The sequence below is a fragment of the Eublepharis macularius genome, chromosome 2 (genome assembly GCF_028583425.1).
Source record: "Eublepharis macularius isolate TG4126 chromosome 2, MPM_Emac_v1.0, whole genome shotgun sequence".
Taxonomy (NCBI): domain Eukaryota; kingdom Metazoa; phylum Chordata; class Lepidosauria; order Squamata; family Eublepharidae; genus Eublepharis; species Eublepharis macularius.
Genome location: NC_072791.1, coordinates 96,010,983 through 96,034,200, shown reverse-complemented (window position 1 = coordinate 96,034,200; position 23,218 = coordinate 96,010,983). Strand labels below are relative to the sequence as shown.

The following is a 23,218-nucleotide window of genomic DNA, read 5'->3' as shown; positions in this document are numbered from 1 at the left end:
AGTGACGCTGGATTCCTCCTTATCAATGGAGGTCTAGGTCACGGCAGTTGCCCAATCTGCCTTTTTCCATCTTCAGCAGGCCAGGCAGCTTGCACTCTATCTATCAACCCACGACCTAGCAACAGTGATCCATGCAATGATCACCTCCAGATTGGATTGGGTTGCAAGATTGTGGAATTGTTGATGCCGCTGAAACTGGATTTTATGAAACTCTGATTTTATGGATTTTATTTTATTTATTACTGTATTTTATCCGTTTGTTGTAATCCACCCTGAGCCCACTTGCGGGGAGGGCGGACTAGAAATTCAGTAAATAATAAGAATAACAACAACATGCAACTGCTCTGTTGGTTATTTTGTTAGTTCGTAACTCGTGTTCATCTTGGTGTTATATCTCCTTGCTTAAATGAACAGAATGATTTCTTAATTCTTTAGACTTATACAAGAAGAAAAGGAAAACACTGAGCAGCGAGCAGAAGAAATTGAAAGTCGTGTTGGTAGTGGGAGTTTAGACAATCTTGGTCACTTTCGATCTATGAGTTCTCTTCCTCCTCCCTTTACCGGTGGCTCCCTTTCTGGTTCTTCTCCACCTGGCAGTGGCCGCTCTACACCACGACGAATGCCACACAGTCCTGCTCGAGAAGTAGATAGACTAGGTATCATGACACTAGTAAGTATTTCTTTCCCACCTTCCCCTTTATATTAATATGGGGGAATTTCCAGGGGAAAGCTATTAAAAGGTTTTTTTTGTTCTCCTGTCTTCTTTCTTGTTGTCTATGTACTGCTAATACCTACTGTGGAGCTGAAACATTTTTGTGGTTCTGCATCTGTATGTGGAGTGTTCCAGCTGTTGATTTCATTTTTTACCAAAACCTTTATCTGGAGGCTCTGCCTGGATCTTCTTGGCTTATTAGCTATTTGTGTGAGGTCTTTCCCCCCTCCCACCCCCAAAAAAAGGTTAAAAGATTTTTTTTTTGTATTTAATCTTTCTAGGGCTTTCCCCCAATTCACACCTCTGTTTGTGTTCTGATCTGACAACATATCATGCTAATGATAATCACTTCCTTCTCAACCCATCAGAAATTCTTCTACAGTGTACTTAAGCTAATTTTGCATATTTTGCATGAATGTCTATGTGTCATTTTTCAAATTTAAAATGATCATTCTATAGATAATCTTTGAGACCATTTTTGGTAACACAAATTATAATCAACTAGTCACAAAGCCTGTTGTGGGGAAAAACACAACGGGCTCTATAAAGGGGAGAGCGGGCGGGCAGGTATTGCCTCCTCCTCTGTGATTGATCCTGGCTGGGTGAAGGTGGGGGCGGGCATTGCCACCTGCTCTGCTCCTGGTCCCGGCCGGGTGAAGGGGGAGCAGGCATTGCCTCCTGCTCCACACCTGATTCCAGCTGGGTGAAGGGGGTTAGGCATTGCTGCCTGCTCTGTGCCTAATCCCAGCTTGGGCTTCCTGCTGCGGCGCACTCTCTGGAGGGATGGGCTGCCTCGTCTGGGCTTCCCTCCATAGCAGTGCCCTCTGGAGGTGCACCAGGGTAGGAGATAAGTTGTCAGGAATACAGTTTGCCTTTTATATAGTAGGATATGATTTCTGCCTCAAAATTCAGACTGCATACTTTTTCTGTGTAGTCATGCTTGCATATTGATTTTTACACTTTTGAATTTAAAAGATGTCCTGTAGTTAAGAAAGATATGTAAAAGAAGCCACCTTTATTGAGCAGTAGCATGTTTACCATATTATAAATTTTGTACTGTTTCATAGAGTACACTAAAAACAGACAAGCCTACAATAAAACTTCTGTTTCTGTAACTTTAAAACTGAAACTGTAGCTTCTTCTCCTGTAGCTATAAAATGTTTGTCAGATAGAGGGCAGTGTAACCTTCCATCATATCAAAGGGCTGAACTACACATTTTATTGTACTTGGAGCTATATGTGCAGTACTTTTTGTACATCTAGTTCCAAAATGGGGCAAATAACTCCCCCCCCCTTTCTGGATCAGGAAAATGGCCTGGAGGGCAAAGCCTAAGCTGAATTGATTTCCTGCATTCTTTAAAAGACCAGTTCCCTGCATTTGCTTTGTGGCTGTAGGGAAAGAGAGTTGGCTCAGAATGTCATGTGTTCACTGAAATGCTTTATTAGTATGAAGAATCCAAATATATGTTTGTGTGGTAACAAATGCATTGATGTATCAAACATATGTAAAGGGAATTGACATTCCAGAGTGGAGAGGAGAGCTCTTAGTCTGCTACTGATCTCATAACAGTGTTTAAAATATTCCCACTGTTATTTCTGCCCTGGACTTAATAACTGGTTTAGTTACTATGAAGCACCTCCTTAGGGACTCATACAACACGTTCAAGAAGCACTCTTATTTATACACGTAGGGTAATATTTAAAAGTACAAATGAATGTCTAGTGCTATTGTTAAATAATGAAGGAAGATCTATCAAATTAACCATTATTGAAGAAGGATCCTGGCCTCTTGAAGAGGCTTGATAGAAAGTGGTATACTAACTTCATACATGAATGAACAGTTCTGCAAACAGAGCCCTCTGATCATGCTAATGCTTTTAGGATAGAAGTATATTTTATTCTTCATAATGCGTTCACAGACAGTCTAACTGGAAAATGTTTCTTGGCTTTCCCCAAAGAATGTTATGACTGTTGCAGTCTTGTTTCATGTTGTATTAATGCTTTCTACTTTCTAGTAATCAGCAAATGTGCTTTATCCTTAATTTCTCTTCTTTGCATGCATCTGTCAGCCTAGTGATTTAAGGAAACACCGTAGAAAGGTAAATCTTAAGCCATTAACTTCTGCATCATTTCTGTTTTTTTTTTTAAGATTTTTATTGGGTGAGTAAAATTTAATATTACAAATTTTTTTATTAATACCCTCATTTCCATATTCCCCCACCCTTTTTCCTCCCCCCTTTATCTCAGACTTCCAACAGTTTTCCAACCCGCTGTCTAAATCTACTGCTTATATCTCTTTTTCTTTTCTTATTCATTCTAATATACTACTAAAATAGATATTATATGTTAAACTATAAAAAACCTAATAGCAAATTAACAATTACATCATGTTTCTAACTTATCTCTTCTCCTCTTGTAAAGATCGCCCTCTCTTCCCTTCTGCCAAATTAATAGTTATCTAGCCCCCACATTTCTCCCTTTACGTCCCACTTCTTTTCCAAATACTGTTTTAGTTTCCTCCAATCATTAAAGAATTCCTCTGGATTCTGTTCTCTCAGCTTTCTTGTCATTTTGTCCATTTCTGCCATGTACAGCAATTTTTGTATCCAATTTTCAATAGATGGTACTTCTTTTGTCTTCCACTTCTGGGCGTATAAAATTCTCGCCGCTGTTGTCATGTAAAATAGTAATGTTCTATATTGCCTGGGAATCCCCTCCATATTCAAATTCAACAACAGCAGTTCTGGGTTCTTATTTATTTGAATTTGTAAAATTGCAGTCATAGCTTCTGTAATATCTCCCCAGAACTGCTTTGCTACCTCACAGGTCCACCACATATGATATAATGAACCTTCATGGTTTTTACATTTCCAGCACTTACCTGACATTTTGTTATTCCCATATGCTATTTTCTTCGGCGTTAAGTACCATCTATATATCATCTTGTAAACATTTTCTTTAATATTAGCACAAGTTGATATCTTCAGTGTATTTTTCCATAAGTATTCCCATGCCTCCGTTGTTATGTCTCTATTGCAGTTTATAGCCCACTTCACCATCTGGACTTTAACAGTTTCATCTTCTGTATACCATTTTAACAAGATCTTATAAACTTTAGAAATCTTTTTCTTGCCTTCTTGTAGTATACATTCTTCCAGTTCCGAGTTTTTCCATTTAAATCCCGATTTTATACGATCCGAATCATATATAAGTCTTTAATCTGCCTATATTGGAACCATCCGTAATAAGATACATCTTCTGTTTTAAGCTTAATCATATTCTGCTCCATTTTCAACACCTCTTTATATGACACACAGTGTTCCCTATTATAAATTATCCTCGGGTCAATGGCTTCCATTAGCACCACCCACGTCGGGATACCTTCATCCAAATATTTTTTATATTTTTGCCAGACCGTGAAGAGACTTCGCCTAATATAATGATGCAGAAACGTAGAGTCCGCTTTAATTTTATCGTACCATAAGTACGTATGCCAACCAAAAATTTTTTATATCCTTCGAGAGTTAAGAGTTTAAGATTCTCTAACAACATCCATTCTTTAAGCCACACCAAACATATTGCTTCATGGTATATAGTCTTATATTTGGTAATTGTAGCCCCCCTCTTTCTTTGGCATCACATATAACTTTCATCTTCACTCGAGGCTTCTTCCCTGCCCATACAAAGTCCGATATTTTCCTTTGCCATTTGTCAAATTGCTTGTTGTCTCTTATTATTGGTATTGTTTGCAGTAAAAACATAATTCGTGGAAGTACATTCATTTTAATTACTGCTATTCTTCCTAGCCACGACAAAGTCAACTTATTCCATTTGATTAAGTCTCTATCAATTTGTTGCCACAGCTTTTCATAATTATTCTTGAATAAGTCAATATTTTTAGCAGTAAGCTCTATTCCTAAATATTTTACTTTATGTGTTACCTCACAGTTGGTAATTTCCGTTAATTCTTGTTGTCTTTGTTTCACCATATTCTTACATAATATCTTAGATTTTCTTTTGTTAACATAAAATCCAGCCGAATCACCAAATTCTTTTATCTTATCCAACACTCTTGGCATATTTTGGATTGGATCCTCTACAATAGCCATCACATCATCCGCAAAAGCTCTGACTTTGTATGTAAATCCCTTAATCTTCAAACCTCTTATGGCGTCGTCTTCTTGTATCTGCATCAATAAAATTTCCAATATCAAGACAAACAACAGTGGAGACAATGGGCAACCTTGCCTTATACCCTTCCGTATTTCCAGTCTCTTAGTTAATTCGTCATTTACTACGATTGCTGCACACTGGTCTTTATATATAGTTCTTACCGCTTGAATGAACTCTTTTCCCATCTGTAATTCTCCATTGTGGCGAACGTAAAATTCCAATTTAAATTGTCAACCACAAAAAAGAAACCAACTTCCTTTTCACAGTGTCTGTCATAGTATTCTATTGCATTTATTACAGTCCTTAGATTGTCTTTAATCTGTCTGTTTGGTAAAAATCCTGCTTGCTCTTCTGCAATAAATTCAGCCAGCCATTCCTTCAGCCTTTCCGCCAATATTTTCGCAAAAATCTTGTAGTCATTATTTAACAGTGATATAGGTCGATAATTTTGTACATTACATAGGTCCTGTTCTTCTTTTGGAATCAGTGATATATTAGCCTCATTCCAGGTTTCCGGAATCTTTTGTCCCTTTAAGATCCCATTCATCACTTTTTTCAGGAAAGGCACCACCTCTTTTGCCATAACTTTATAAAATTTAGCCGTTATTCCATCAGGTCCTGGTGCCTTCCCCAATTTAGTCGACTGTATTGCATCCATAATTTCTGTTTCTGTTATTTCAGCATTTAGTTTTCACTTCCACTTCTCAGATAGTTTTGGTAAGTCAATTTTGCTCAAATATTAATCAATACTATCCTCCTTTACCACTTTACTCTGATATAATTTGGCATAAAATTTATAAAATGCTCTACTTATGGCTGATTGATCCATTAACGTCTTATCTTCTTCTATAATCTTAGTTATCACTCTTTTTTCCCTCCTCTTCTTTAATTGCCAAGCTAAATATTTCCCCGGCTTGTTGGCACCCTCAAATGTTTTTTGTTTTAGTTTCTTCAATTCCCATTCCAATTCTTTGTTGTCCATTGCTTTTAATTGTTCTTGCAGAATCTTTATCTCCAAGTGTAGTTTCTTTTTTCCCGGTCTTTTCTTTAATTGAGTCTCTTTGATTTTTATCTTTTCCTGAATTTCTTTCCTTTTTTCTTCTTTTCTTTTTTTGTCTCTCGCATTTAAGTCCATTAAGACACCTCTCATTACAGCTTTGTACGTATCCCATACTTTATACATTGGTACAGATTTATCCAAATTATATTGTATAAAAAATCTGGTTTCTTTCTGTAACAAATCTAAATTGCCCTCCTGTTGCAGTAAATCTTCGTTAATTCTCCATCTAAATTTTTAATACATTTCCCAAATCTCCACATAACTGGATTGTGATCTGAGCTTACTTTGGGCATAATTTCAACCTCTTTAGTCCATGTTGCCAATTCCTTAGAGGCTCAGATCATATCAATTCTCGATAGCGACGAGTGCCTTGCCCAATAATAAGTAAATTGCTTGGCTTTGGAGTTATTTCTTCTCCACACATCCTCCAAATTTTCTTGTTTTTGTATTTCAAAAAAAGATTTTGGCAGTAAACCCCGTTTCTTTTGAGTCCCCTTTGTTTTCTTGTCTTCCTGTAAGTTTACCACTCCATTAAAATCCCCTGCCAGGATTATTTGTGAATAAATCATTCCGTCTAATTGGTTCTGTAATTCTTTAAAAAAATTGTCTTTAGCTCCATTTGGTGCATAAATCCCTACTATTAGTGTCTTTTGGGAGTTCCAAATAATTTCCACCACAATATATCTGGCTTCAGAGTCACTAAATATCATTTAGGTTGCAGCACCTCCTTGATATATAACACAACTCCCCTTCTGTTTTGCTGCAGCGACAAATTCTTTTCCTAATTTGTAATTTTTAAGTACTTTTGATCTTGTTTTTTAACATGGGTCTCTTGTAAACAAATTATATTACAACGTTGCTTGGATAGCCAATGAAAAAAAGTTTTACGCTTGGAAGGTGAGTTAAGTCCGTTTACATTCCATGATATTACTTTACACTCCATAATCAAATTCTGGGTCTTTTAGGTAAGTCTTTATCATTGTCCAACAAGAACATCTCCATCTCATGCCGCGATCTGATAGTTCTCCTAATTGCTTGAAATTCAAAACTCAGACCCTATGGAATCTCCCATCTATATCTTATATTCAACTCTTTCAAAATCTGAGTCAGATCTCTATATTTTTTCCTTTCTATTAGGATTTTTTTAGGTAACTCCTTCATTATTCTCACCTTTTTTCCTTCCATTACCAGTGGGTTTTGAAATTGCTTGCTCACAATGTCTAGTAAACTGCACAATCATATCTCTAGGCAGATTTTTTGAGCTGCATATCTTGAATTAATTCTGTACGCCACGTCCACATGTCTTACGAACTCTTCCATGGTTTTATTCAAGAATTCTGCTAATATTTCCGATATCTGTTCTTGGGCTACCTTCCCCTCCTTCTCCGGAACGCCACGAAACCTAAGTCATCTCTCCATATATTTACATTCCATCACCGCCACTCTTTCATTCAATCCTGTGGTTTCTGCTTTAAATGTAGTGGTTAGCTTCTCTGTCTTTTCTTCCACCTCGTTAACTTTTTGCCACGTCATCTGTAGTTCCTTCTTGACCTCGTTGATACTCTTTGTTAACTCCGACACTTCAGATTTAATTGTCTCCTTGAGATCCTTCATCATCTCTTGTATTACATCTTTTAGTTCTTTGTTGCCTTCAGCCACTTTCTTATCCAAATTATCAAATGCCGACTGCCAGTCCTTTTTTGACATCGTGGGGCTCGATATACTCCGCTCCCACGAGTCTGCTCTCTTTCGCAATTCCGTGGCTTAAATATTTAAGTTCCCAAATTAAATTTCTTGTTTTACTAGTATTTTGTCCAAAAGTTAGCGCTTTAACTGTCCAAAATGGCAGGCATCTTTTCTCTATGGTTTTAAATCAAAGCTTTGCCCTTACCCTTCTCCAAGATGGCCCACTTCCGGTTGCAATGAGGGCTTGCCCTTATCCTCTTTCAAAATGGAGCGCTTCTGCTTCCGCCTTTTCCTTCACAGCCGCTCTAGCCTCGCATCTCGATGTTTATGATGCACTTCCTGTTCCTTCCCCGTCATCGCACCGCCACTTTCTCTCGCGATGTTTCTCCGTTCCCACAGTTCGCTATCTCTTTAAACCATAGGTATGTAAATAATAATCCTTTCTTCGCCTCTAATTCTTCTCTAAAAGCTTCTTTTCATACAATTCTTTTACCAGGGTGAGCTTAATTAGTCCTTTTAAACTTTCTACTTCAGCTTTCTGCTTGAAATTAAATCCTCTAGTCCAATTTCAAACTCTTAGAAGAGATAACGATCTTTACCTTGCCGGGTCTTTTCTGGGTTGTAATCACTGTTTCAGATGTTCAGATTAGTCCAAATTAGTTACTGAAGCTTGGGTACGGCGATCCTATGCCAACTAAATGACTCCCAAGCTGCTGCAGAGATTTCTGCCACCCTTCTTTAGAGTGGGACCTCAAGGCTGGGAGGGGATCCTTTGCGTAGAACCCCCCCTCAGCCGAGATCTACATGCCCTCGGGGTCTCAAGCGTTCTTGCCTGCTCTACGCCTGAGAGCAGGGGGCCATGGGCGATCTAGCACCCCACCACCCTTGACAAACAGCAACTTGGACAGCTCAGCTCCCCGAACTGCGTCAGACCACCATGATTCCCAAGCCAGAAGTCCCTGCATCATTTCTGTTTTTGATATCAAAAAGAATTTTGGTGACTTTGGTCAGTGTGATCAAACCCGTCACAGCAGTATTACAATCTTTGTGCCACTTTGTACTGGTTGCTTGCTCTCAAAGCAAGCACTTTCCCTTCTGCTCTTCTTGTGACAACAGTTTCTCTTCGAAGAACAAAGGCAGGGAGGAAAGAATCACTGAATAGATAGGGCCTGTCGTTCTGATTTGAGAACTGCATGAGCTGAAACTCTGCATGCCTAGTAAGAGTATACTTATGTCCCACCCTGATGTGGAAAGATCCTCCATTGCTCATCCCATCAATTCTGCTGGCAGGGCTTTTTGCTAAATAGAAATACGCTGCAAAATGTTATTCGTGTGTATTGGATCACTAAAGTGGGGGCTGGGGGACAGTTGCATCTTCAGTGAAGATGCTTATGCAATGCATGCATATTAAAGATACCATGTGAGTCTGCTCTTTGCCTGGCTTTCTGTTTTAGTGGTTTCAGTTTATGCGGGGACATTATACCACAGAAAATACCTTTACCTGTATAAAATGGTAAAGAGTCCAGTAGCACCTTTAAGACTAACCAACTTTATTGTAACATAAGCTTTCAAGAACCACAGCTCTCGTCAGATGCATGGAGAGCTGTGGTTCTTGAAAGCTTGTGCTACAATAAAGTTGGCTAGTCTTAAAGGTGCTACTGGACTCTTTACTATTTTGCTACTATAGACTAAACGGCTAACTCCTTTGGATCTATGACCTGTATGAAATGTCTTTTAAATGGATAGTAGTAGATAAAACTGAATGAAAACAGTGAGTGAGTGAAAGACCTGGCACATATGTGTTTCTGATCCCAATGCTAACATATTGTTACAACTCATGTACCCCTCAAGACTTTGGGATCCAGTAGGAAGTGCACCATTTTTCCCAGTTACTCTGGGAATATTCTGCTCCATTCTTAATCTAGAAATTATTCCTTAAATTCTCAAAAGTACCAAAAAAGGGTTTGGTCTTCGGGATGCAATTAAAAGGAAAATTAGGGAAATGGCATTTGTATTCCAGCAGCATTTTCTTTTGAAAAATATTCACTCCAAATCTATTGTTTTGTTTTAAAAACAATTTTAGAGCAGTTTGGGGATTTTGGAGGCTGCTTATTAACCCTGTTTCATGAAAACCATTTCAAATAAATATGTTATTAATTGCAAGAAGCATTAGCTTCCTATAAACTATCACACCGTCTACTAACTTAAGCAAAAGAAGAAACATTTCTTGTTGCATATCTTAAGTTGCATGGTCTGTGTATTGTTTGAATTGAGAACTGCATATAGAAATGGCAATTGTTGGAATTATATAATTTGTAGTACTTCAAACTGTTTACAGAATGTTCTACCCTTAGTTGGAGATCAAGTAATTCTCAAATAATTGTTTTCTTTTAAAAGGTGATCAGGATGTTTATTCTTACTGCTGAATTAAATATGCTTAGCTATATAATAGATAAAAGTTATTTTCCTGCCAGAGTGCAGGCAAGCCTAATCTCATCAGATCTTGGAAACTAAGCAGGGTTGGTCTTGGTTAATAATTGGATGAGAGACCTCCAAAGAAGACCATGGTCACTATGCAGAGGCAGACAATGACAAAACACCTCTGTTAAGTCTCTTACCATGAAAACCCCCCAGCAGGGATCACCATAAGTCATAGAATCATAAAGCTGGAAGTTATCCAAGGGGTCATCTAGTCTAACCCCCTGCACAGTGCAGGAAATTCACAGCTACCTTTTCCTCTAGTGACCCCTGCTCTATGCCTAGAGGAAGGCAAAAACCTCCAGGTTCTTGGCCAACCTTTAAGTGGCAATCTGCATTACGCTGGGCATATAAGAAGGGCCACGAGAGTCAAGCACCGGCTCATTCTTTCATGTTCTCCCTCTCCTGATCTGCATACATTCATATTGAGTCATAGAATCATCATGGCTTTCAGATGGCCATCTAGCTTCTTCTTAAATACTTCCAGGGAAGGGGAGCCTACTACCTCCCAAGGAAGCCTGTTCCACTGAGAAACTGTTCTTTCAGGAGGAAGTTCTTACTAATATTTAGCCAAAAACTCTTTCGCTTTATTTTTAACTCATTGTTTCTATGACTTAACAGCACTCTTCTCCACTTAGACTGGAGCTGGTAGGATATCAGACTAAGAGAGATCCCCATTATAACATGAAGTGTTCACATGGGTATCTTTGGCCAGTTGTTCCACCTCTTTGTGTAGATTCCATGAAACTTCACAGGCTATTTTTTAAATAGCTTTTTATTAGTTTTCTCATATAGGAATAGGGGGGGACAGGGGGAAAGGTAGGTAGGTGATATCCAATATATATCATATAGAGTCTGCTCAAGTTAGAATTCTACTTATCTATATCCTTTCATCATAACATTTCATCAAACATTTAACTGTGATTATTAATAATGCATTACAGTAGTGTCTTCATATAGTTACTACATTCAAGTCACTATATTTGTTTTTTATCCATTCATAAAATGGTGTCCATGGGGCTGCAAAATCTTCTATTTGTCCTTTCATTAATGAAGTTAGTTTGTCCATTTCTGCATTTTCCATTATCTTCGCTTTCAATTCTTCTTCTCGGGGTATTATTGCTCTTTTCCAGAAGGATGCCAATAGAGTTCTTGCTGCTGTTACTCCATGGATTATAAAATATTTCTGATCTTTTCCAGTTTCTTCTGGTACACAATTTAACAAAAATATCTCAGGTTTAAAAGGAATTGTGCATTGTAAAATTTGTTGTAACAGATTATGCACCATTATCCAGAATTTGTGGACTTCTTTACATGTCCACCACATATGATAGAATGTTCCTTTCACAGGCTATTTTAAAGGTAAAATTAAAGAAGCCATTTTAGGCCTGTAGCTCTTGGGAAAGTGACAGAAAGTAAAAATGTGACAGAAGTGTGGTTGGTACTGTCTGTAAAGAAATGCCTGTGTTTTGTTGATGCATCGTTAGTAAGAAGATACCTAAGAAAAAAATACGTATTTATAAACTTTGTTAAATGTCAGAGAGGCAAAAAGAGAAAAATGAAAGATCAAGAATAGAACATTTTTAACTGTATAATTGAATGATTTGCACTAAACTTTTTGTATGTTTTTGTTGTTAGTCTCCAGTATCTAGAGATGAAGTTAGAGATGACAAGGCCACGATAAAGTGTGAGACGTCACCACCCTCTTCACCTCGATCCCTGCATTTGGATAGGGCCTATAAAGGAACCTTGCACACAGTGAGCCATGAAGATATAAGAGATCTCAGAAAGTAAGCAAATTCTTATAAATATTATTAAAACTAGAAATGTGTGACAAAGAGTGGTCAGTCTACCTGTCTTTCTTTAAAATCAATACATGAAGTCTCTTTGGATGTAGACTTCCAGCTTTCAGTTGTCTTCCCAAGCTACTCCCTGGAGTGCACTCTCCCCAATTTCCCTTGTTTCTTTGACTCTCCCTTCTTCCAACACTGTCTCCTTAAGCCTTTACTTTCTTCCACAGCTCTTTCCTCATATTCTTATTTCATAGCCTTCAACTCTTCTGCCTCTGAGCACCTTAGCTCTGTTTTCCCTTCTATGCCTCTAAGATTGTATTCCTGCTTAGCTTCCCAGCCTTTAACCTCTTGATATTTTTAAGATTCTGGCCTGTCACATAACCTTTCATCCCTAGGTTATATGAAAAGATTTTATCTAAAACTGCACAACCGGCTTGTCAATGTTCTGTGGCTAGCTTGTTTACCTTGAACAACTAGATTTGAATCCAGAAGTAGCTTTCTTTCAACAGAAAGATCCTTGCTTTTGGATTCAACATATTGTAAAATTTAATGAGATTACAGTCCCAAAACCTGTTTTTAAAAATACCATTCCAAAGAAATACTTACTCCTAAAGATGCTTATTCTGGTATTTACTACCATTACATACAGTGCATTTCTAATTGGGTCAATGAGTGGCACAAAATAACTCCAAAATTCTGACCTCTTCAGTTATACTAATATATTACCCATTTTTTAAAAAACTGCTAGTTCTTTAAAATTCAGATAGTGTTTAATCAGTACCAGTCATAGGTTTTGGATATTAGTCAAGTATTATGTTGGAGATCAAGGCTATTCAAACAGAGAATTCACTAGCCAAGACAAGTCATGCAAATTAGTACACCTTGTGGAAGTCTGCACGTTTGAAATCTCAATGCTTTTATAAAACATTGTGGGTATATGTTAAGTGACTGGAAGAACAGATTGTTATGTAGTGGTTAGAGCCTTGTATCTGAGAGATTCAGGTTTGATTCCTCACTCTGTCAGGGAAGCTTACTGGCTGACCCTGGGGCGGTCGCACCCTCTTACCCGAACCTACTTTGTTGTTCCTGTGAGGATAAATGCAGGAAGGGAGGACAATGTTATAAGAAACTTTGGGTCCCCATTCCCCAGTAAGAGGAAAATGTGTGTTATAAATATTTAAATAAGTAGAAGACTATTTTAAATATCGATTTCACTGGAAGTCAATGAGGTGTAGTTGTTAAAGTGTCAAACTAGGATCTGGGAGACCCCAGGTTCAAATTTCCATTTTGCCATGGAAATTCACTGAAGACAGCTGGACATAAATACTTTAAAAACCACCTGATAAGGAAATCCCTTATGACAATATGGGAAAAAATTGCAGCGCAAATATATGAGAAGACCCCTCAATGGGTCTCCCCATTAGGAGCATTCATTCAACCAAATGTATGTTCGGCAAGTAAAATTATTAGATATAAAGAGCTGCTAGATGATAAAGGACTACTAAAAAAAAAAAGAAGAATTACAAAACCAAGATGTTAATTTAGACTGGTGGTCAAGAGTGCAGATTGAATCCAGATACAATAAAGATTTAAAAATGGGGGGCTTTTATCTAGAACAAAAAGAGTGTGCTGGCGGCCTTAAAATTGTTTAGGGCCAAATCACTAACTCAGATGTTATACAGGTCACTTCTTGGACCACGAACTTCTTGTTTTGCACCTTTAGAGTTAGTTCAATCGAAATTTTTGAGAGCAGTCCTTCAAGTTCCAAAGTGTGTTTCTAATGCAATGGTTCGCCTTGAGACTGGCATGCAAAAAGTTGAAGCAAAGATCACCCTGCATTCCATTTTCCTATGGATAAGGATAAATTTAAATCCTTGTGGTTTATTATCCCTAATCTTAACTGATGATTTTCAGTCTAAGTGGATGATTGCCACTAGACAGATAGATATCGACAAGTAAAATGATAACTGTCTCATGTTTGTATGTATGTGTTGGAAAACAATAAAAAATATTTGCTCCCTCAGTCGGAATGAAAGGCAGACACAGTATTTGGGTTCTAAAATGGGCCGCTTTATTAAAATGACAACAATTAAATATAAACTACGGCAAGGTCCTAACTAGCGGTACAGGTCAGGCCCTGGGATCACTGCTGGACACCCTGACCTGTCTGGGCGAGCACCCGCTGCCCCGGGTGCGAGCCATCCACCAAATGGCTGGGACCCAGCCTGGCCAGGCGGAGTGGTTCACCCCTGTAAAGCTCCCCCACCCAGCCGTACGGCAGCGGGGGGAGACGGGCTTGTCCAGGAGTTCCCCACCCAGGGCATCTGACCTCGCAGCTGGGCCGTACGGCAGCCAGCCACTCCTGAAAGACCCCAATTCCCCACCAATGGGAAGGTGCCAAGGGTGCTCACCGGCCCGCTACAGATTTTCCCTAACTAAAATCCTGCCACCAGGGAATTACCTCAGTCCCACCATGCCAATTACCTTCCTCTTCTCACACTGCAAGGTAGGCGAAAAAACTCTATTCCCAAGTGCCAATCAGGGACAAGGAGAGAAAAATTCCTACCTAGCCCAAAAGGCGACCGGCTAATCCTGCACTGCAATAGGGTGAGGTGGGTGGGCCGAGCATGAGGCACAACTGAAGGCAATGGGGCGGAGAAGCCAGCGAAGGCTACAGGCTCCGCCCCCAATGCTAAGCCCTGGATGCCAGGGTGTGCCTTCTGCTTTCCTCCTTCCGAGGAAGCAAAGAGCGGCCACCAGCCTGAGTGGCCATTGCCACTGGCCGGGATGGCCGAATTGCTCCCTCAGTCGGAATGAAAGGCAGACACAGTATTTGGGACCCCAATTCCCCACCAATGGGGAGGTGGCAAGGGTGCTCACCGGCCCGCTACAGATTTTCCTTAATTAGAATCCTGCCACTGCAGAGGCCAAGCCTCTGCTTAGGCCTCAGTGCCCCACAAATGGCTTAAAGCCAGCCTAAGCCCCTGCCGCAGATTGTTCAGAAAAATGCTGTTGCCTCTGGAAGAGAGGTGCACACCATCCCCTTGGTAGAGGTCTGCAAACTTGGCCTGAATTTGCGGATGGAGCAAATAAATCCCCAACCCCTCTGTCCTAGCCTTGAATAGGGCGCTGTTGGCCATTCGCCTAGCCCGTTCTAAAGCGTTCTGGTCCAATACATCCTGCCACACCCGGCACAGAAGCATTGCAGACCAACAAATCAGGATGCCGGGTCAACACTTGCTATTCTCCAGCAAGTCATCCTGCACCTGCCAAGACAGGGCCATGTCCTTCATCAAACCCAGGTCATCATCTCCCAAATGAACAACCAGGATGTGTGAGCCAAGATCATTACCACGCGATAAATGACCAACGTGAGGCGGAGGTCCGCACCTCCCATCAAACCATCAGGCCACTACTTGCCTGGGTGGTGCAAGCCTGCGTGCGCCTGTAAGGAAGCAGCCATGCCTGTGAGCCAAGGTCATTACCACGTGGTGAATGACCAATGTGAGGTGGAGGTCCGCACCTCCCATCAAACCATCAGGCCGCTGCTTGCCTGGGCACTGCAAGCCTGTGTGAGCCTGTAAGGAAAGAGCATGCCCTGTGAGACAAGGTCAACACCACGCGGTGAATGACCAGCATGTGAGGAGGAGGCACGCACCTCCCCACTACCATCAGGCCACTACTTGCCTGGGCGTTGCAAGCCTGTGTAAGCCTGTAAGGAAAGGGCCATGCCCTGCGAGACAAGGTCAACACCACACGGTGAATGACCAGGACATGAGGTGGATGGAACCTCCCCTCAAACCCTCAGGCCACTACTCGCCTGGGTGCTGCAAGCCTGTGTGAGCCAAGGTCATTACCACGTGGTGAATGACCAATGTGAGGTGGAGGCACGCACCTCCCCTCTACCATCAGGCCACTACTTGCCTGGGTGTTGCAAGCCTGTGTGAGCCTTTAAGGAAAGGGCCATGCCCTGTGAGACAAGGTCAACACCACGTGGTGAATGACCAGCATGTGAGGTGGAGGCACACACCTCCCCTCAAACCATCAGGCCACTACTTGCCTGGGCGCTGCTAGCCTGTGTGAGCCTGTAAGGAAAGGTCCCTGCCCTGTGAGCCAGGTCAACACCACGCGGTGAATGACCAGGACATGAGGTGGATGGAACCTCCCCTCAAACCCTCAGGCCACTACTCGCCTGGGTGCTGCAAGCCTGTGTGAGCCTGTAAGGAAAGAGCCATGCCATGCCCTGTGAGCCATGCCCTGTGAGACAAGGTCATTACCACACAGTGAATGACCAACGTGAGTTGGAGGACCACACCTATATGACCAGGAGGTGAGGCAGAGAACTACATCTCCCTTCCAGCCACCAGGCCACTCAGGCTCTGAGATGGGGGTGTGCCATGCATGTCAGAACAGTCGCATCCTATCGCTGGACCTCCATGTACAGGCCAAGGGGACCCCTGGGCATAGCTCCCAGCCACCCTGGGGCCCAATAGCCTCCTAAGCCCCATTGCCGTTGGCTCATTTGCAAACGTGACACCTGTAAGATTTGTGTCATGAGCCATAAAGGCTCCTCATGACCCATCCTTAAGGGATTAGGCCACAACAAGGCAGAACAGCTGAAAGAAGTGTCACATCAAAGCTGGGAGGCATGCTAAACCAAAGTTGCCATGCCTCCCCTCGACCTAAACAGGTGTTCAGCAGTATTGAAAGCCCATTGAGTGCTGAGTAAAATGGCAAACTAGATTGCCCTGTACACCTCTGCTTTCCAAGCTGGGGAGGGGGGAAATCCTGAGGAATCCAGGCCAGGGATCCATCGGCCTCAAGGGCAAGCTAACTAGGGCTGCCATCAAAGACCTTCAAGCAGACATCGGAGAAGGCCTAAAGCACACCAACTAACAACAGGCCTCCCTCTATAAAGTGACTCAGTTAAAGGAGTTGAGAACCCCCCATACTTAGAGGTCCTCCCACATGCCTGCTGTAATCCTAAAACTGGGATATGGAAACCGTGGGATAATCATGGCCATGTTAAAGCTGCAGGTGAGTGTTACATGCCCCCTCAAGAAAAGAGCTGAAGCAGCCAAAAGCCACACCTGAGACAGAGCACCCAGTTGGCAGAGCCTTGCCCGTATAGGGATGGTCCTTGAATGACAACCCAAAAGCAAAGAGTCTGCAGGCAGGCCCCGGAGGAGGCAAAATGCCAACTCCGTGTCACCTTTCTGTGCAGCTGTGCACTGCTGATAACCTGATGGCCAGTCGAAGCATGTGTCCGCACAGGCATCATTTACTGGTCTTCTTTGGGTGGGAAGGGTGATGAATGGAATGAACTACAGCAGGCTGACTGGTACCTGACCAAAAAGTGGAGGAGACCAGCCAGAAAGGAGGGAGTTTCCCATCCCTAGGAACATTCTTCCCCAAAACAAGGCATTGGCACGTTTGGGAGATGCTCCATGCTGCCGAGGTACCTTCAGTTGTATAGGGCTGGGTCCTCATACCAGACTACTTCTGGGCTTCCCACAGATCCTCCAGCACCTGGCACCCACACTTAGCCACCTAGGGCAGGATATGGTGGACTGAAGCCATCCCTGAGGGACCTGGATAGGCATGACATAGCCAGTCCGTGCTTCAATGAAGGGTGTGTGTGTGTGTGCTGATAGGAACTTGAGTGGACAGCACCTAAGCTACCCCACCATATAAGCCCATTCACATAACCAGTCAGGACTAACCCTGGAATGTGCTAGCCAGGCCATGTTGGGTGGAAAGAGCCATGAGGTAAGGAGGCAGGGACTGACCCACAAGGCCCCCAATGGCCAAGCATACCCCAGCCAGGGCCAAATGGACCTACCATCACTGACCACCGGATACCTGCCATAGATACCGCCTCACAGCCATGCACTCTACAGTCTGGAATCCACTTCCCTGACTGCCAGCATGGCCGATGCTCCCATTACCTCCTTATTAGGTGGCTTCACTGCCACTGCTACCAGCCTCCTTCAACCATATCCATGTTGTTTTTCACATTTCGCCAGTCTCATCGCTGCCAGGGGTGCTGAACAATCCTCCTAGGCCATATGGACCCAGCTTTGTCACTCGGTTCACTGCCATGCAACCGGATTGGGTTAAGGCAGGCTAGCTCAGATCAGCTACCGTCCATCAGTTGCACTAAACTGTCAGAAAGGACAGATAACATCTTAGACTTCTGTGCCCCACATGACAACTTCTCAGTTTTCTGCACTCCCCCCTCCCCAGAAGATTCCCCACCTAGCTTCCTCTTCTGGGCCCAGGCCTTTCCTGGCATCTAGATGTGCCACTAGGTCCCTGATGCCACTAGTACTCAGCAGAGGAAGAAACTTGCCTCAGGGGTCTCCTGGTTGTGGGGCACATACATGCTTCCCCTTTCTTTGGAGACGCTTTGGATAGCTTTCTTTGGTGGCAGTCCACCGTGCTCTTACAGCAACCTACAAAGCCTGACAACCATGATGATTGTTCTCCAACATCAATTTGTTCTGTTTCTTATAAATGAAATGTTATTCATCAAATCCCACACACTGCCAATCAAATGGTTAACCTCCTCTCACCCTTCAGTGCCTCTTTCTTTGCACAGAAACCCAGTACTTGCTAAAACAGATGCAATAACACAATATGCCATTGGTGGCATGAGTAAGAAAGTAATAATGTGTGCTGCCAGCCCAGGTGTGAAACAATCTGCCCCTCAGATGGCTGCAATCCACCTCTGTTGCTGTAAGTACTCTCACCAGTATAGTAAAACAATGGGGTGGAGGAGGCCTAGATAGGCTGGAGGCCTGAGGGGGGCTGGACCTAACTCTGCCTCAGCCCTCCTGACTGATGGACACTGATAGCCCAGTATTTCCCTCATTCCTTTGGTCTCTTCATCATTCTCAAAGGATGAGTCTGCAGGTAGCTGCACAAGCCCCACCAAAATGACTGCAACTGCGAGTAAGCAGGAGGCAAATCAGGCCACACAAATGCCACACTCAAAATGGCCACTCTTGGAGCTGTGCATATTGTAGATGCCTTCATAACATGGCTGCACTGCCAGGCTAAGAAGGTCACTGGGTGCCCCTCTCAAAATGGCTGCACCCACTGAATAAACTGCAAAATGGCTCCAGCTGCCTGCAGGCCAAGGCTGAGCTATTGCTTCTAGAAATACTCCCTCCCGAGTAAGTGTAAATGGCGAGGGGGGATAAAGCTTAGGTGGAAGGAAGGGGGGGGACTACTAGAATCCACCCTGCTAGGCCAGTAGCAATAAAGTATGAACTAATCCACCCCTTAAATGGCTGCAACTCACCCCTGTGGCCTACAGCAAAGCCTATTGCTGCTGCTGCAAGTATTCTCTCTCAACGAAGTAAAACAGTGTTGGGGGGAGGGGGAAGGAGCCTAGGTAGGCCAGAGGCCTCAAGGGCTGGGCATAATCCTGCTTTATCCCTCCTGACTGATAGACAACAGGCCCCAAATGTAAATAAGGAGAAAAAAGTCTCTGCCAAACCAGTGAGCCTGGCGCTGGGCCCTGGCTCTCCTCATGAGGTCCAAAGGTAGCAAGCAGGGGAATAGCACAGCTTCTCTAAGGCAGCTGCTGCTGCCAAGCCCTGAGGCCCCTCAGTAAAACCAGCCTCAGAGGAGCTCGGCTGAGAGAGCTTGAAGTGAGCTCTGCTCAGGCCGAGCATGAGGCACAACTGAAGGCAATGGGGCGGAGAAGCCAGCTAAGGCTACAGGCTCCGCCCCCAATGCTAAGCCCTGGATGCCAGGGTGTGCCTTCTGCTTTCCTCCTTCCAAGGAAGCAAAGAGCGGCCACCAGCCTGAGTGGCCATTGCCACTGGCCGGGATGGCCGAATTTTTTTTAAAAAGAAAGAAATTTACTGGGTGACCTTGGGCCAGTCACATCCTCTCCTCCTAACCTACCTCATAGGGTTCTTGTGAGGATAAATGGAAGAGAGAAGGATGATGGGTCTCCATTGGAGAGAAAGCAGGGTATAAATGAAGTAAATAAAATAAAATTCAGGCAACATGGTAAATCATGGTTTGTGCAAACCATAGTTTCGAACTACAACAATGATTTGAACTTTCAAGGCAAAGCTGGTTTAGACCTGTTTATTAGCTCTTGTTTTCTTGTTTCACAGCACTCAAATTTGTAAGTTCACTGCTAGATTATAGAGACAGGAATCTCAGAAAATGGAATGATGGGTTGTAACTATGGTTTGTTAACTCAGCCATAAAGTCAAGATAGGGTTTCTGATTTTTCTTGCAAATTATGGCTTACCAGTTCAGACATTTATGTCCAACCAACCCTAATTGTTTCCTTAACCATCATTTGACATGATATTTGAATTGGCCAGTATCTTAAAGGCTAGAATATTTCTTGAATCAAAAATAGTAATTCTCAGGAATATGAACATTGTCAGATGCATATTGGTATAACAATATAATGACATTCAGTTGCAGATTTTTTAAAAAAAAAGTTGAAAAGAACCAGGGAAGAGAGATGGCTGCTACTGGAGGACTGGGGCAAGGAAACTGGGGGGAAACCTGCAAGGAAACCTGCAGTGTTTGGGCTTCAGAAACTTTATAGATTATTAACCAACATGTCAGTTACCAGTAACGTTAACTTGTATAGTTTCAGTTATGCAAACAGGCTTTCTTGTACTGCTTTTTGTTCATCTCTTGTCCTGAATGTTGGCATAGTTTGCTTTTTAATTTCAAAATAGTTGCAGACCACTGACTTAGAGTCATCTGTTCTTGTAGTTCTACAGGTTCCCAGGATGGACAAGTAAGCAATCCCAGCAGCAGTAATAGTAGCCAAGATTCCCTTCACAAAGCACCTAAAAAGAAGGGAATCAAGTCCTCAATTGGGCGCCTATTTGGTAAGAAAGAAAAGGGTCGTCCTGGACAGATCAGCAAAGAGAGCTTGGGTCAAGGTTGGTAACTTGTCAGCCAGAGTGGTTGTTTGCAGTTCACACCTGCAGTGTTCTGGTTTGTTGTCCTAGGTAGCAGAGCTATAGCAAGAATAACCATTAGGTATATAGTTTGATATTTCTTACCAAAGTAATGGATAACATACTATTAACAATATACTGAATATCTTGACTTGAGTGGAAAGCACAAATGTATGTGATGACAGGTTTGAAGCAAGCTAGGCTGTAGATCCTTTCATAACCAAACTCTCTGTAAACACACATTAGTTAGTATTTATGCTCAGTGGTAAGTATAGCAGAAGTGCATTTTGGCATGCTAACCATCATATAAACCTAGGTTAAAGTTTATGTCCTGACTAGGGGTATGCACCCGAAAAATATTCAGGTTTCACGCGTCGGGTTTACCTGAAGTGGGAAAACAATCTGGAATGACCAGAATCCCAAAGCATAAAGCTGCTTTGGGATTCGGGTGTTTAAAAGCTTCGGTATGCTCTGTAAAGATTTGGAGCACACCAAAGCTCAAAGCCACCCTTCTTGTGCCATCGTGCATCTGGTGAAGCCAGGCGCGGGGCGTTTGCAACTGATAGCACCCCTTCTCCACCTGTCAGCTGAAGCAACGCCCTGGGGGAAGCGCCCGTTTCTATGCTCCCGTTTGACCTGAAGCTTGCCAAAGTGATCCAAATCGCTTCAGAAAGCTTTGATTCGGTATTTCCAAATCGGGCCTGCAATGCTGGGGCCGATTCAGAAATCCCGAATCTTTACAGATCGGGCCTGATTTGGCTGTTTATTCCAAACCAGAATCCTGAATTGCACACCCCTAGTTCTGACCTCTCAATAACTTACTTGGTTTTGTGTAAAGTTAGATACTTTTCTCATTCAAAATATAAAGACTTACCTGTATTGCTGTGTAAGCTACTTCTGTATTTTGATACTTCTCTTGCAAACCTTTCAGCCATACTCTGCTTTATGAAGGGGAGTAGAAAGTATATAAATGTATTCTCAAATCTTGTAAGATTTCAGAATCTTCTGAACTACACATTTATATAAATTATCTAAAAGACCTGTTTGGCTGCATGAAATTTTCAAATCAACAAATAAATAGGGAACCTTGTATATGTTTGATTGCAATAGGAAATACCAGTGTTAAACCAGAGCTTCCTGCCATGGTGGTAGCACCAGGAGCTATCCTGACTGTGAAGGTTCTGTTCATTAGCTGTTGGTAATTGACCAGACCATTGGGCAGATCTAAATCATTCACTGTTTTACTTCAAATAAGGCCTAAGTGTGAACAAACTGTAGATAAAACAATATAAAATATTAATTACTTTCATTAGACTACATACTAAAACTCCAACAAGTACATGGTAGCTTTTTGAATTGTTGCAGTTAATGTAATGGAAGCAGAGAATTCAACTCAGGATGGTCTGGGGCTTGGCAAACTGGGAGGACAAGCAGAAAAAAATAGGAAACTACAAAAAAAGTAAGTATTAACACTATTTTCTCATCAGTTCTGATCGTGTCGCAATGTGTTGCTTTCAACTGTAGTTAAATTTCCATGTTACCAAGCATCCCACAATGATAACTTGAATATATGCCATACTCTTCCATAGCTCCACACTTTTCCTAGTTCTGTATCTTTCAGTGAAATCCTAAGCTGAGTTACTCCAGTCTAAGCCTAGGATTTCACTGTTTATTACTGAACCATGGGAACAGGTATGAATGTAAAATGGCTATAATGTGATTGTCTTCCTAGCCTTTATATCTGTGGTAATGTATATATATTGGTGCTTCCAGTGCATTTCTTCAGTTCACAGTTGTTCTATTATGTCATAATGTTTGGCTTGTATTAAGAAAGGAGTCAGTATTTCCTCACTTTCACATGCTTTACTCTTGAAAATGTCTTAGAAATGTCAGGTAGTCCAGTTGTTTGAGCCTTGATGAAATGAATGTGAGCTCCACAGTCACTGACTTTGTAGACCAAATTCAGGGTGCTTTTTATAGCCTTGTAAAAACTTCAGAGACTAGGGGTATACGATCTGGGTCCAGGAATCAGGAAAACCCCCTGAATTTATGCCTGTCTAGCTTTCCCAGATCAGATTAGAGAATCCTGGATTATCGGGCGCTAAGAGGAGCATGAATATTATTCAGTCACTCCATTGGCTACCCATCCATTACTGGGCTCAGTTCAAGGTATTGGCTATCACATAAAAAACTCTTCATGGTTTTGGTCCATCATATCCACGAGACCACCTCTCTCTATGTTCCACCACAACAGCTTTGGTCATCTGAGCAGTGCAGTTGCCACCTTACACATGGGGCAAAATCAAAAGCTGCACATATATGTGCATTCTCTGTGGTGGCCCTACTTTATGGAATGGTCTACCTGAGA

At 42.1% G+C, this 23,218-nt stretch overlaps 1 protein-coding gene across 3 annotated transcripts in view; it reads left to right on the top strand.

Moving 5' to 3' along the window:
* Positions 1–23,218, top strand: part of PPFIA1 (PTPRF interacting protein alpha 1) — a 124,101-nt gene that overhangs the window by 59,124 nt on the left and 41,759 nt on the right. For all 3 annotated transcript variants that reach the window (XM_054970189.1, XM_054970188.1, XM_054970190.1), the window contains exons 16-19: positions 436–670; positions 11,748–11,899; positions 20,660–20,832; positions 22,216–22,309. In XM_054970189.1, coding sequence (XP_054826164.1) covers positions 436–670; positions 11,748–11,899; positions 20,660–20,832; positions 22,216–22,309 — 654 coding nt within the window. The remainder of the gene's footprint in view (positions 1–435; positions 671–11,747; positions 11,900–20,659; positions 20,833–22,215; positions 22,310–23,218) is intronic.